General features: G+C 34.7%; 1 protein-coding gene across 14 annotated transcripts in view; it reads left to right on the top strand.

The window, feature by feature from the left end:
* Nucleotides 1–16,198, top strand: part of REPS1 (RALBP1 associated Eps domain containing 1) — a 69,621-nt gene that overhangs the window by 36,502 nt on the left and 16,921 nt on the right. For 5 of the 14 annotated variants that reach the window (XM_052784522.1, XM_052784511.1, XM_052784509.1 and 2 more), the window contains 7 exons: nucleotides 725–852; nucleotides 1,337–1,499; nucleotides 1,808–1,871; nucleotides 2,741–2,895; nucleotides 7,982–8,121; nucleotides 12,761–12,841; nucleotides 15,942–16,029. In XM_052784522.1, coding sequence (XP_052640482.1) covers nucleotides 725–852; nucleotides 1,337–1,499; nucleotides 1,808–1,871; nucleotides 2,741–2,895; nucleotides 7,982–8,121; nucleotides 12,761–12,841; nucleotides 15,942–16,029 — 819 coding nt within the window. The remainder of the gene's footprint in view (nucleotides 1–724; nucleotides 853–1,336; nucleotides 1,500–1,807; nucleotides 1,872–2,740; nucleotides 2,896–7,981; nucleotides 8,122–12,760; nucleotides 12,842–15,941; nucleotides 16,030–16,198) is intronic. The other 9 variants (XM_052784515.1, XM_052784513.1, XM_052784518.1 and 6 more) reach the window with 7 other exon arrangements.

The following is a 16,198-nucleotide window of genomic DNA, read 5'->3' as shown; positions in this document are numbered from 1 at the left end:
TATTTTAATATTAAGACATTGAACATCGGCAGTACTTCAGAAGTAGATTATAAAAAGGCACTGGGTGAATCTCAATTATTGTGTTCCAGATAGTTAGTATATAGCAGATGTCAGCATTCTATATGGATGCCTTTTATTATTCTTGGCCTGTTTTTAAGTGAGTGAGTTAAGTTAGTCTAGAAATAATTCAGAAATATATTTGTGCCAAAAAGCCTGATTCTTAAGAGGAATTTCCAAGGCTTTGTTCTTTGAATGGCAAACTACAACCTAAAAAAGAAAAAAGTTTAATAATAATGGTAATAAAGTTGCATGCTAATATTGTATGCCACTTTTAAATAGCTGTTTGTCCATACAAGTGTTGCTCATTTCAATTAAGCGAAAGTGTGGAGTATTAATTAACTCATTCAAAATCCTTTTAATGGGTAAAACCCTATTTACATTTTAAACATGTTGCAATAAGCTAGTCCATCACTTCTGTCTTTTTAGTGCAGATTTAAGCTGGCCTAACATAAAAATCTACAGGAGTTGTCAGGAGGTGAACTTTGTCACCTTGGTGCAATTTGGTTTTCTTTTTCTTCACCGTTCGACAAGTGTGTATCTCCCTGACAGGACCATGTGTTTCAGGATTTTTTAAAAATTTTTTTTTGACCACTTTCCACATCCATAGTTCTTGCTCAATTTTCAAGGTTGTCTTCTGAAAAGGAAATGTTTCTTCTACTTTCAGGCTCATCTACTTCTAGTGATCCCATATGGTCTGGCCATTCACCACCACCCCATCAAGAAAATTGGGTCAGTTTTGCAGATACCCCACCAACCAGTGCTCTTTTAGCCATGCATCCTGCTTCTGTCCAGGTGTGACACTTTATTGACATTTGATTTGCTTCATTCAGATTAATGTTGCAAGCCTTTTTTTTTTTTTTTTTAAATAAATTTCATTGCAGATGTTTACTGTGTATCTGTGCTGTAGTCTGTTCAGTGCTATTTACCCAACAGATAACTTGTTTCATTGGGTTGACTTCATTTGGAATGATTAACTGAAAGCTACTAATTTAAAAATGTCAACAATTATGACTTTAAAACATTTGTGTTTAGCTTTTTTGCATATGTGCCATACTTTTTTTTTTTCCTGCTTACATACCTGCAGTCATTCCTATCCATATGTATCAGTGTGCAAAAATACCCTGTCACTATCCTGTAGATGCAATCTGCTGATGGTTTCCTGCAGTTTTTAAACTACTGCGAGATTTAACTATGCTTTATTTTTTGAAGGGAAGAAGTTGAGAATTCATAGAAGCATTTTAGGTAGATAATACTGAGGAAAAATATTTCATTTCAGGACCAGACAACAGTACGAACTGTAGCATCAGCTACAACAACAAATGAAATTCGTAGGCAATCAAGTAGTTATGATGACCCCTGGAAAATAACTGATGAACAAAGGCAGTATTATGTTAATCAGTTTAAAACCATTCAACCCGATCTAAATGGATTTATACCAGGTAAGTTACTCTTTAAAAAATATAATTGTGGGTGCAGCAGTTCTGTTACAAAGACTTTGTTGTGCGCTTAGGTTTGCATACCATTTTGAAGAAAGTTCTGCATTTTACCAATAATGTTCTAGTAAACTCCAGTATAATTCAAGAAAGGACTTGAAACTAATTTGCCTTTTTCCTTTGTTTAACCGTAGTAATTAGTGCCATTTTTCCCAAAACCTTTGCTAAAGAGCTCTTCTCCTTTACCATAACTCTAATTCTTCTAGTGATTTAACTTGCTTTATATATTAAAAATGGTTGTTGTAATTTTTCAGGATCTGCAGCTAAAGAATTTTTCACTAAGTCAAAACTACCTATTCTTGAACTTTCTCATATTTGGTAAGTGTGATGTGTCTGTATTCCGGATAGTTATTTAGAAAGATGACAGATATCTGGTGGTCATCTAACAATCTACTTACTAGGAGGTGTTATGAAGTGAAATTTCACTAGTAATCTAGTATGTTCAGTTCTACTCATATTTATGCCAATATTACTTTTGTGGGCTTTAATGGGTCTAGGCTGGCACTATTTACAAGGTATTTTGAGCTTTTGAAGAAATTTCAAACATTTCAGAGTAGAAGTAATTTATTTGAGGTTTTTATTGTTAAAAATGCATTTATATTTAAATAATTAATTCCTTATCTATATATATTTATTCAAGTCTAAGTTTAAATGAAATGTACAGAATCAAATATTTTTAAATGCACTTAGTGGGACTTGATGACAAATTTAGCTTTGACTTGGTGCAGAGCTTATATTTCATTGTATTCTGGAATTTGTACTGCATCACTGCATGCTGTCATTGAATGTCTTACCTTGGCAGATTTGATCCTTCTTTCAGTGTAATGATTTCTAATTCAGGTATTTTCCCCTTTAAAATAAATCATATTGCCTCAGCACTATTGCTTCTTTAGTATACTTTGCAAAAAATCTGAGGCCAATAATGTTGTGTAGTGCTGTCTTAAATGAGTTAAAAACCTGGAGAGATAAAAGTGGGTTTCAATGATCTTTAAGCTCTAGGAAATGTTACTAATGAAGGCTCATCTTCTTTGAAGAGTAACGCATGTAGCACTCATACGAAGTGCTTAATAGGGTAAAATGAACTATAAACTGCATTCTTTGATCTTCCAAGTAGCACAACAGAAGTATGTCTTTTGGAAATAAAATAACCTTAAGAAATTTTATTTATACCAAGTTTTCCTTTTTAGGGAACTGTCAGATTTTGATAAAGATGGTGCACTGACATTGGACGAGTTCTGTGCTGCATTTCATCTGGTAGTTGCTAGAAAGAATGGGTATGATTTGCCAGAAAAGTTACCTGAAAGTTTAATGCCCAAACTGATTGATTTGGAAGACTCAACGGGTAAGACATGCTTCAACACAAATTTCACTATTTTCAAATGATGGTATAGTTGTTACAGTATATCAGCAGATATTTACAGGTTTGTATGAGCATAACACATTAGTCATTGTGAAGTAAAGCGGTGTGCAATTTTTAGAAACTTAATCAGTGCTCAGAGCTAATCTGAACACATGTATTTCTGTACAGGGAGATGTTTAGGAACAATACACATATTGACTATTACATTTGGAAATACTGCCTGTGTCCTTTAATGGTTAGGGAATACAAAATTGTCACAATATGGATTTTATTCATGATCAACTATTGTATTCCAAATTCCTAATCCAGCTATACTTCAAACTTGCTTTCAAATAAATATGCTTTCTGTTCACCCTCATTTCTGAAAATATGGCATGAGTTTCTAAGTCTTGAAGGTACTTAGAAAATACTCCCAGATTCAGTGCTAGAGGTAGGACTGTGTATTTTAAAAGTACAGGATTAGTAGCACAGATTTTTTTTTTTTTTTTTTTTTTAATTCTACTCCTGACTTGACAGCAGGATTTATCCTCCATTGCTTTGGCACCTAGTCTTTCTGTGCATAGTCCTTTACCTTTGGATGCTCCCAGATAAACCATTGAATGTATGAGTTCTGCTTGTTAATGTGTGCCAAAAACTCAGTCCCATAACTGAAAAGCAAAGTACTGTTCCTTGTAAAAGTGTTGTTTAAAAACAGGATCTTTGTGGCCGTCTTGCGTTTTTTTATTTTAAAACAGATAAAGGAAACTGAATATTTTAGAACTTTAGATTTAGATTACTCTTTAACAAGCAGTCTTTGCTTGGAAAGTCAGGTTATACTGTGGGTGCACAGGTACTATGATTTCCTAGAATTTTATTTCTTTTTACTAAATACTTCAAAGGAGGTCTCTTCATACTGTGTTTGTAGGATGTCAAAGACTTTCTTCTGACAATTATTGATGAGTTCTTAAACTAGGTACTGTGGCTCTTACTACCTCTGATTTAATAAATAAACCATTTTTTGCGGGAGTAGCTTGGCTCCTCAAAGAACATTTCCAAAAGCAGTCAGCCACAGCTGAAGTGTTTTCAGTATGAGTGAGCATTTTGCTATGATGAAGACATTCATAAGAAATAGCTACAATTAATCGGGCGAATACCTAGAAAGTGTCTAAAACCTACCCATTCTATCTTTTTGTGGTAAGGTGGTGGCCAAGCAAAAATCTTGATAGGAAATGGAGTAACATTTATTTGTGTAAACCATTGTTATTTAAAAAAACCCAACAACTACTTTTAAAAGTAGTTTTAAAAAAAAAATTTTTTTCCCTCTGGTATTACAGAGAAGTTACCCTGTTCTAGTGAATGTTAAAAGGTTACCATGCTGTATAAGCTGTACTTAAAAAAAACCCCAAAGTTCTGATTGATACTTGATTCTGCTGTTATTAATAGCTACAATGAAAAGTGACAGTTCTTGCAAACTTGTTGAATTTTATCCCGTTAACTAGAATTTGATTTTTTTTAATTTGGGCCACCAGTATTGGAAATGGCTAATCTTTTCTAGCACCTAACATGATTTATCACCAAAACTTGTATGTTGAATCAAAGATTTTAGGAGAAGTTATTGGCATGGCTATAGTTTTACTTGTAGTTACAGCAGTCCAAATCTCCAGTATACATTTACTATTTTAATCTAAATTAAAAGACTCATTAGTCTGTGTGCAGACTAATGTGCATGTTAAATTACATGGGTTCAACTTAAGGACTGTAAATCAGCCTAGAAAGATCAACCAGTTAAATTTCTGCAATAATTTTTCCTTTTTAGTTCCCATAAATGCTGTATTTCAGTAAAGCTTGCTTCCAGCAGCCTTCTCAGAAATAAGAACTGTAAAGTATGGCACCGGAGTGTCTTTTTGAGTGCACTTTTTTCATGGGATACAACTTTCTCAGAGAAAGAAATTGTTAATGACCTTCTGCTGACTGAAGCCTCAGTGTGAATAACACACTATCAAACTGTTCAAGAAGGTGAATTACTTGAATGTCTTTTTAAACCAATGTGCAAGGTGGTAAACTTTTATTTCAGAAGTGTTAACGATACCATTATTAATTCTGTCCTTTTGTTAGAAACTTTCCACTTGATCTTCCATGCTTCTGCTCTGCGCTTGAAACTTGAAGTCGCTTTCCATTTTGACTTTTGAACTAGCGGACAGCAGAAAGAAAAGTAACAGAGGGCTCCCTGCACCCTATGACTCTGTTCAGACAGAGGGAGGGAAGAACTCTTGTGGTCTACTCTGGCAGCCTCTTCCTTATCAGCCCCTGTGAATCTGTTATGTGACCAACTGCAGGTGTCCCAAACCTGTTAACGTGTTGGTCTTCTCACATGTGATTTCATGACCAGGGATACATGTTTCTCTCACATGATGTAGACCTCATGTATAATAAAGCATTTATATAGTTGGTCATTTTTGTGGTGTAGCATTATGCCTTTACAGAATTTTAATAGGAAAAAATGTTAAATGAGGTGCTAATGTCTTTCTGCTGACTAGAGAGAGAAATGAGGTGTTTTAAGTTCTTAGAATAATGTAGTAATTTTACAATACATTTGAATAGGCTTAGTATTTTGAATTGGATCTTATACTGCAAAGAATTATTTGGGTTGCAGCAGTTCTGCTTAAGATTTAACATTGTGTTGTGGTATTTGTAGACAGATAATGTCAGCTCTTCAGAATGAGCAAGATCTGTCTGCGTAAGAACAGCCTGTAGAAGAAAACTGCAGTGAATAAAAATGGGAGCATGAAGTCAGGCAGTTGTACAAATACTCCTCTAAGTGCTTATACATTTATTTTATGAATTGAATACTGTTGATAGCATCTGCATCTGTCTTGGCAGGATTTATGATCTGCAGCTGAAAAGACTACTCATCTCATTTCCTGTTATGTAAATAAATGTGAATATTTTCCTTTAAACTCAATTTTATCTCAGTTAGTAAAAGCTACCAACCCTTTACAAAACTCAAAGCAAGTTTTGCTTTTCTGTGAATTTGGTTTTTGTTTGTGCTGCTGCAACAATGCCATTTCTTTGTAAGAAAAAGAATCTGCTGTGCTTTGTGTCTTACACAACTTCATTACTTTAACCCCTGAAGTTTTCCATAGGTGTCTTATGCATGTTTCATGTAGATATTTGCAAAATTCCTTGAATTACAGGTAGCTGTGTGGTCTATCCACAGCGGTTTTCAACCTTGTCATTTTGACCTTGTGTTTAACACTAGTAGTTAGTTCAGTTATCTAGTGTACCACCATTGAAATGAGAATTTTGAGTGTTTTTTTAACTCATTAGAATTTTTTATTCATATGACACTTAAGAGCAATTGAGATGCAACATACATTCCCAAAACATTACCACTGGCATATTTTGAACTTAGTATATTATTTTGTGTGCAATGACCATAGCATGTCATCTTGACTACTTGGTGACATCATTGCGCCTGTAAATATCAGTTTGATGTAGCCTATTTTTTATTGCCAGATGCTTTTTGCCTGAAGCAGGTATTTGGTGCAGTTTCTGTCTGGAATCATTTGTAAAGCCATTTTCCCTAAAGGACAGTAGTACAAGGTGCTAGGTGCTGGGCACAATTTTGGGAACATTGAGTCTCAACCTGATGTCTGGCTATTTGCAGGAAGTTTACAAGACCTTTGAAATTTTGGTGAGTTACTGTTTTCTGTGTGTGGCTTGTTTCATATCAGTAGCACCTCAGTCTCCCCTGGCCTCAAGATGGGCCAATTAATTTCTTTCTGGACTTCAGTGTTTTGGCTGTTCTTTTTAGGTTGTGCCTCTTGCTGTCCCCAGCAGCACTTGGAAGACAGTAATGGGTTGTTGTTGGTTTTCAAAGGTGCAGTTGGTCACTGTTGACTATTGAAGTGTTTCCAGTTCAATTTGACACTGCATTTGTTACAAGTTTCTTCGGATTCAAAGACAGCAGACAGAATATTGAGCTGTCATAGCAGAACAGCAGGCTGCGGAGTTCAGCACTTCAGGAGCCTGAAACCGATCGTTTTTATAAATTTTAATCAATTTTTGGTACAGTGTGTCACATTCTTGTGGCAGTAGTCTTCGATCACGTATCTATCAAGCAGTCCTTTAAAATGGTAATTTAATTAATCCATCTTTTGTGCACTATTTTGTCTTCAGAGTTTTAATTCTTTGGACTACAAACATCTTGTTAATATGTCTAGCTACTTATCAGTCACTCTTTCAACTGTTTCTGTTGCTTACATTATACAGTTGTAATCTGACCCTCAGTTTTTTTGAGGCTTTCAATGCATTGCTTTAGCTTCTATTGAGGTATCTAGCAAAATAGAAGACACTGTAAGCAGGATTTTACTGTGTTACGCAGAATGCTTAATCTGTTGTTCAGATTTACCCAATTCTCTTATAGTTTGAACAGAACAAAAATAAGTGTGCTGCATCATGAAAATTTGTACAACTCTGAAGGAGTGTATCTGCAAGGGACTGTACTTGCTGAAAGCTCAGAGAAAACTGAAATAACAGTAACAATGTACAGTTGCAATGTGACAGCTGCTAGGCTTGTTCAATTTGCATAGTTAATAAGGAGGCTTAAAATTATTATTTGGGGAATAATCAAAGGGAATGGTTTTCTTCATCTCTGGCTTCGTATTTTTGGTTTGTGTTTGCATTGATACACTGGTTTTGCTTTAACCTTTCATATAAGGAAGTATTCTGTAAGATAAACTTCTCAGTGCTGGATTTGATGTAATAAACATTAGCGTGAAGTTATTTTCTTGTTGTTTAAGAAAGAATTATATTTATTTCTACATGTAATCAAAATCTAAAAACGCTATTTAAAAGCCAAAGTACAGGGAGATAGTATGGTACAGAGCAATCTTCAAAGTCCAATTTTCAGAAAGATCCTCAAAATAAGAGTAACACCTGATAAATAGTATATTTGACTTGAATGAGTGGGGGTTTTTTGTCTGCTGCTAAGTATTTACTTGAAAAAGATGAAACTGAAGGGTACTTTGCACTTTCTGTGAGATGTGAGCAGCTCAAACTGAATGCAATTCATGATTTTGGTTTATAGTGATTCCTGTCATTTCAGAAGTTGGGGAACAGACTGGTGAGGTAGGTTACTCCAGCTCTCCAGCAGAAGCACCTCCAAGCAAGTCTCCATCAATGCCATCCCTAAACCAGACCTGGCCAGAATTGAATCAGAGCAGTGAGGTTAGCACTTTTATTTAAGAGTTATTTCATTGCCAGTCAATAACTAAATTGTATATGCATCCGTAATTCATCATAAGTGGATTGTTGATCACAAATTGTGGAAAAACTTAGCAGGACAATAGACACAGGAAGGTTCTACACATGTTAAATTGTAAAAAAGGTAATGTTTTCCTTCTGATTTTTCTGTCTCATTGTGAGATGACCTACTAGTTAAAATGTTGTCATTAATGGTAATTAAGCTTTCTATTAATCACAAAATGATCTCATAGCATTTATTGGAAAAGTTGAAATAATTCCTGATTTTTTCATTTAGGGCAGGTTTTTCGTTGAGTTTTTTGTTACCTCTGAAGGGCTTTTATAGCCAACACTTTTGCAAAACTTCAAAATAAATTTCTGACAGATCTGGACATTGAGACTTATTTCTGGAGGTGATTTTACACTGAAATATATAATATCTCACCAGCAATGTAGAGAAGTCATAGCTCTGGGCTTGTTTCAGAAGCAAAGACTCAAAGTTGAATCTGAAGCCAACTGTTGGCCAAATTTATTTAAATATTAAATTTTTACTGTTGTGTGTTGCTGCTTTATCATTCTTTACCATACATATTTGCTATAAGCAGTCTTACATAGTAAAGCTGTATTTTGTCAGAATTTGAAACTGAAGTTAGCAAACAGTATTTTTTTATATGTTTTTTTTTTTTTCTCCCACAAATGTCCATTGTTTAAAAATCCTGTAAGGGATTGATTCCTGGAGTTTTTCTTGTTGCTCTGTTTTAACATTTTTGCTTTTGACTTAGAATAGACCGATGTTTTATTCTAAGAGCTACTTCAAGACTCAAGTGAGTTCCTGACCACAACCATACTACAAAGATGATGTAGGCTTATTTTTCATGAGGGCAAGAAAAGGGAAAAGTATTGAAATTATTTTTGGAAAACTCTTTTTAATAATCTGAGATTCTCAAGAATAATCTAAAACTTGTTTTAACATCTAAGATAGTTCTGTCAGTAGCTGAGTATTATCTTACCTGCTTCTCTTATTGAAAGAGCTTTTGTGGCTTGCTTCTTTCTTTGTTAAACTTCAAGTGAATAGAAGATTGGCAGTAAAAGGTTTAGACAAACCGAAGGAGAGTCAGTATGAAACAGCAAATAAGCAAATTTTTAGGATTAAAGTTAGGAGCAGAGGAAATCTTCTTCCTCTCCTAGGAGGAAGGACTTTGTAAAGTTTGCTGTTTCTCTTAAGGGCAAATGCTAGCTTCACAGTGATGTCCTTACCAAATGAAAAATATAGGAAATTATTTAGTGATTTTTAGTTGTTCTATTTGACAGAGTGACTCTTAGACTGCTGGTAGGAAGCTGTGTTTCAGGAGGGAGGTGAGCAGATATTCAGTTGCTAAAAAGCTGCAAACGTCTGCAGCTGTGTCAAAATTTGCATTGATACATTCCCTCATGTTTGCAATAAAGATTTAATAAGCTAATCATTTGGTAAGCTGCATCGTAATTGAACGGATTCCTTCAGTGTCCAATGCAACTCAAACCAATTGAATAGGGTAATTGCACTAGTGGAACAAAGTTAATGACAACTCTCATCAGCCAAAATCTTGTCTTACAAAACTGACTTTGTCCATTCAGATAGATAATGTGGTATTTTCTTTCTGAAAAATCTACTAAAGCTTTAAGAGGTTTGCAGAAGTTCTCATGCTAAATATACTACCAGATACTAACTATACTAAAATAACAGTTGAACATTTATTAAATGTTAAGAGTTTTTTGTCTTAACACAAAGGAATTTCTGATTTTTCAGCTATATTTCTGTGCATGCTTCTTGCTCCTCAGCATTTTCTTTTCAGCATAACTCAGGTCAAAGTCCTCAAGGTTTTAATGCCATGAAAAAAATTTCTGGTATTACTGCAGGCACCAGTCTAATTGTTTCCGCTTTGAACCTCTTACAACTGTCATCAACAAATGAATTGCTTGAGAAAACTATGCATCTCTGGATCATCTGCCTTTCCATGCGGTTTCATCCCCGTCAGTTTCAAAACTGTTGGTTACACTGTTCTTTCTAGCTCATAGTTGATTTTTAGACTCCTGTTGCCAGGCTCAGTTACTGTAAGTTCACAAGTATGGACCAAGGCATCAGTCTCAAACTTCAGGATAAAGAGCACCATAAAAATCCACCTAACTGGATACTACATGCTTCACATTCTCATCTCTTCACTGATTACTTCTTTCTCACTTCAGACATCTTTTCCATCAAGTGTCAAGGCTGAGCACTTAGCTCTGAGAGCTTAAAAAAAATTGAAAAGCCTACTAAATCTTTGTTGAAAACAGTCTAGTGTCATATGGTCATATTAGCCTTGACACAGGTGTGGAGATTTGCTTTTGAGTTCACAACTGTTACACCTTGTTTGAAATGTCTTGGTGTTCTTTTAGTAACGGTTCAGGTTGCTGTGAGTTTTAGTTTCTAGTAATTAACCTTTTGAAAGTATTTGTGAGACATTTTTGCAAGTCTGGAAGACAAGTATTTTAGTTTCAGCTAGGAAGAGTTTTATCCTAGCAAATAAGTTGTATTGTCAGTGCTCTTAAACCTTGCACAGAGTTTGAGATGCAGTCCAGTAGATCCTTAATATATGTAGCTTTCTATTAACCAGGGAATTAGCAGTAACTAGCTTCTGGCAGTATTTCAGGATGGAGCACAATAGCATATTCCCCAGAGCAGTCAGGAGGTGTTGGTGTTCATTTGTCTATGCCTGGCTAGGGAGCCTGAGGACAAGTAATAAATGTCCTGCATTTTGGCTTCAGAGGAGTAGAATAAGAGGTAAATTCAGCATCCATCTCTAAGAAATAATATTTTAGCATTGATCTTAATTGTAACATAGATGCTGTATGCCTTTATGGAAGTTTTGAAAAATTAAGAAACAATATTTCTGTAATCAAATGGTCTGTTTGCCAGTCTCACTGGTAACTTTGAAGCCACTGTCCAAATCAAGTTTAAAAGAGTAGTGGTAGTCCTAAAATAAATATTAATGTATGTTTCATGAAAATGAGCAGCTGTGTAAATGCAAGAGGCCAAATCGGGAAAGGCTGGCAGAACTTGGCCATTAAGTTTCTGACTTAGTCGAAACCGGCTCACTCAACAGGTTTGTATAGCTCCAAACTACTTGCAGTGCTGCCTCTTCATAAAGGAGTAGAGTGACACAGAGATGAACTGTTTAATACAGGTAGCGGGACAGAGCAGTTAAGAAGGGAAACCTTGCATCCTTACTAAAAAGGTTTTGTTAGATTCTGTCCATGAAGGGGGTAGTTTTGTGTGTTTAAAAAAAAAAAAACAGCAACAAAACCAGAAAAAAAAAACCACCCCCAAAAAGCCTTATGAACAGTATTCCATAATCCTTGCTTTAATTTAAAGTTTGAAATGAGGAGATAAGGCTCTGTCTCTACAAGGAGCGGCACCACATATGAAAGCACTTACAAATTTAGTTAATCTTTTTCTGAATTTAATTTCAGCTGATTGAAAACAGTTATTTAGGAATTTCCGTAAAGAGTTATTTCTGAAATAACTGTTTTAAACTAGGTTCACATACAGGCCATTCACTGAATATAGTTTGGTGTAGAAGAGCACATGAGATTAGGTTACTAACACCATATAGTTTGTCCTGTATCTTCTGCCATAATTTACATAGATCTGCCTATAGAGATGGGAGAAGAATATTGATTTGTTTTCACAGCTATACTAACATCATTTTTGTCAGATTTTCTGAGCACTAAAAGTTTTGTATTTGTAATTTTTGTTGTAGTGTTTGAAACTTGGTTAATACTTACTTGTCATTTTACCAAAATATAACAAGTTTAGCATTCCTATTGTGATTTGTACTCTGGTTTTTGGATCACAGACTAATTTTAGGTACTTTGGTACTTTGTTGATCCAGTTGTGGCTGTAGCTTGACTTACTAAGCATGAGGACTCTTGACAACCAATTATTGATACAGCATGCCTATGTCTTATAAAATTGTTCAGAGATTGACTTATTTGCTTTTAGCAATCAACAGTATTTTTGAATTTAATTCTTTGCCTTGTCAGTGATTTAGACTTGTAAAAATGCTCTTTTACAGCATAGAATCACTTCTCAGGGGTTGCACTGGCAAGCTGAACTGGTTAATTGGAGTACTCTGCTCAGTGTTCATTTGTCTGGGATTTTGTAAGAAAATCAGCATTTATGAAATATGTTTGAAACTTGGCAGCTACAAAGCTGAGGAACCTTTCTGTGGATTTTATAATTACAAATACACACAGTGTCACTGATATTATCTTTACAGTATTTGAATGGCTTAACCAGTTTTTTTACTTGTATGATTTTCATTGGCAAACATGAGCTCTGAAGGTACTTCCATGTTGACTGTGTACCTGTATCTTCATTATAAAATGTGAATGTAAAGATTAATATTGACAGATAACAAACTTGGTTGCACAACAGTCTCAGACTGACATAGAAATACTTAATATGTATTAGTGTGCTTTCCAAGTCAAGTACTGTCCAGTGCAAATATCCAGTGCAACCTCCGAACTACTATGCTAAATCTCCTCAGTGATCTTTTACTCCCATCTTTCTCATCATGCTGACTTCTCTCCTCTGTCTGTTCAGCAGTGGGAGACATTTAGCGAACGCTCTTCAAGCTCACAAACTCTGACCCAATTTGATTCTAACATTGCACCAGCTGATCCTGTAAGTCAATCACTTAGCTTGCTTGTTTGAAATTAATTTTATTAACACTGAATTTCCATTCATTGTATTTAGCTGTTATGCATGATTCTGTGGACTGCTTTTTGGGGAATGGTGGCAGGCTTCTTAATTTTTTTTCTTATTTTAGGAATATAAATTTTCTAGCACTGCTCATGTTTAATATCTGAGTGCAAAGAATGCTTTTTTCCCTTGATTTTGATGTAATACAACACTGCTATCAAAACCTGTATTACACAAAATATTTAAACAAAATGTTTTTTTAAAAATATTTATAAGTCAATGCAAGGGCCACTCCCAGTGATAAACCAGTCCTGTTTTAGGTTTTGTCTTTGGTATTTTGTTTTTTTCAAGTTGCAGAGCTTGATTTGCACAAACTCTTAGGAGTTGACAATGCCAACTTCACTGAAAAAACTACTGGGCTTTCATGGGTGTAGTACTTCATATTCCTAACGTTTTCACCAAGTTACTTGTATTAATACAGCTTTTAGTATTTCTCCAGCTAAACCTGTGCTGTTCTAATGCTTTACTCAGTGAGGAGTGCTCTGAAGGATTATGTAGTTAAATTTCTTGCCAAGTTTGGGAGCCAGAAATTCACTACAGAGTTTCAAGTTCTACTAGTTTTAAACTTCACAGCATGTGACATTGAAGCAGTTCTGAAATGCGTTAAAATTACTTAAGTATTTAGCTGCTGCTTTCATCCTGCTTTTCTTACAGATTTAATTACAACTGTTAGTGTCCCTTTTAATTTAATTAATTATGGTGTTAGTGTCCATTTGATTATATAACAAAATATAGTATATGTACATAATATGCATTTAACTGCTTTTAATCTTAAACAGGTGACTTCTGAAAAGATATAATACATAAATATACATATATTTTAAATATATCAGTGCTCAACTCTCAGAATTAACACTGATATTTGTGTGGAAATAGTATTTCTAGATGCTGGAAGCTAGAATTCAAACTGCGCTGTTCCCTGTACTCAGAATGGCCCTTAGTAAACATTCAAAACAAGTGAAAATGTCATACTCAAAGTGAAAACCAGCCCTTTTTCATCTAAGAGAGATTTTTTTTGGTTAAATGTACTGTGTTTTTATGTTTTAATGAAGTAAACATGATGGAAATCAGTTTATAGTTGTTTCTTACTGTATATAATTGCTTGACAGTAAAGAGCTATCACTGTCTTGTTTCTACAACAAGACAGTAATTTTTTTTTACACATAATTAGTAAATGACAAAAATCAGAAGTTTGAAATTTTTTCCCATGCGTTGATAATCTAAAAAGTAGAACAGTGATGATACATGGAAAACTCATATGTAGCCATATATATGTGTGTGTGTATATGCATGGGTTTATAAAAAGAAATTCAATAGAAATACAAAAGTATACTGGGAGATCACACTCTTGAGTCATCTTCTTACAATGCTTGTGGTTGAGAAAAATTTAAAGAATGGTGAGCATCTTTGATGCTTGCTAAGGTGACAGGCTTTAGGAATAGATACTTCAGAATCTTTATTTTCATATGAAAGTAAGAACAAATGACAGCAAATTTTCAGTAGCAGTGTGCAGACTTCTTATTTTAGCAGTTTCAACAGTGATGCTTAGGACTGATTTACTGAACAACAACTGCTTTCCCAAAGGAGAGAATCAGCTTTCTTGAGCAGTTGTTAATAACTAACTAAAGAGTAAATTCGTAGACCAGTTCTCTTCTCGTTCTGTTGGAAAAGCAGCTGCTTTGAAGGTAAAAGATTAAGTGGAAAGGGTAAAACAGTACATTCAACCCCCAGTATGGGAACATAATTTGCCTATTGTGAGTGAAAGTTGGTAACATGTTAAGTTGTTTTGTGTAAAATTAGATTCATTATCTGAATTAATACATTATATAAAAATCCATTTAACTATTGGAGACATGATTTTTGTAGTAGCTGCACATTGGATTACAGGAGAGAACCGAAGCAGCTACAGCAAAAGTGATCTTTGCATGATAAACCCATTCCAGGGGAAAAAGAAAAGCAATATATTTTAAAGTACTAACTATTCCTAAAAGCCTGGTGCAACAAGAGTGTTTGAGCTGTGACTAGAAAGTGGTTTTAAAAGTTTGCAAGAGTACTGCAAGTCAGTTTAAACAGTTTTAGAAAATATTAATGTAAATGTATTACGCTTGGTGAAATTGATCTACTTGAGTAGTCAGAACAGATTAAATTTCTGATACAAGGGTAGTTTTGAAACTTCTTGTTATTTCTAGGGACAGAATATAGTCTGAGATTTTTTTGTTTTGTGCTGTCATTGTCCCACTCATTCATATATTCTGAATATAGATGACAGTAAAAAAACCTCAGCCAAATATGGCCATATTTTTAGGTTACTTACGAGCAAACATAAAAGTCTTGAGACTTCTTAAGCTGTCTACACTCAGTCTCCAAACCAAATGGAAAGGGCTGTCTATGAAGTACATTAAAATGGAGTCCCGTGTCTGAACTACAAAGAAAATGCCTAAGTGTAAGGTCAACACCTAACCAGAGATATATTCCATAGGGTTTATTATCCTAAAGATTAGAAGATTTTACTAATTTAAAGATTCCTGAAACTGTTTTTCTTAAACTACTATGAAGTACCTATTTTATAGAGAATTACTCATACTATTTAAAGAGGCCATAACTTTCTGAGGCATTGCAAGTAAAGCCAAGGAGTGGGGTTTTGAAATTGTGGGGTTTGGTTTTGGGTTGGTTTTTTTTTTTGTTGAAGATGCACTTGAAGTAAGATATGCACAGATAGCTGGTATGCCAAAAATGGTGGAAAGCTGGTAAAATTCAGGTCCCACTTACAACACGGTTATCTACAGAAACATTTCTAGTGCCCTTTTAAAGTAGTATGGTAGGTGACACCTCATAAATTGTTATAGAAACTTCAGCTTATAGAGCTTTGGTTTTACGGCTATATTCAATTCCCTGGAACTGTGTAAAAAAAATTAAATTTGTGATACGTTGTTTAGAAATTACATTTCGCATTGTGTCAGAGACTCTTAATAGAACAATTTAAAACTAGGTTAACATCACTTAACTCTGATTTTCTCCACAGGACACTGCAATTGTGCACCCAGTTCCCATAAGAATGACTCCAAGCAAAATCCACATGCAGGAAATGGAGCTTAAAAGAACTGGAAGTGGTAGGGTATTTTTCTCTTGCTAATGAGGAAAGTTTCGTACAATCAGAGTTGGCTTTGCTTCCTTAAAAGTGCTGACTCTTTTTTTCTTCTCCTTTAGATGAACATATCTGGAATTGTAACCAGCATAATTAATGAGATTCTCTGAGTTAAGAATTAAGAGTACTGTTCA

The sequence above is a fragment of the Harpia harpyja genome, chromosome 4 (assembly GCF_026419915.1).
Source record: "Harpia harpyja isolate bHarHar1 chromosome 4, bHarHar1 primary haplotype, whole genome shotgun sequence".
Classification (NCBI taxonomy): domain Eukaryota; kingdom Metazoa; phylum Chordata; class Aves; order Accipitriformes; family Accipitridae; genus Harpia; species Harpia harpyja.
This window is presented reverse-complemented; position numbering and strand designations above follow the sequence as displayed.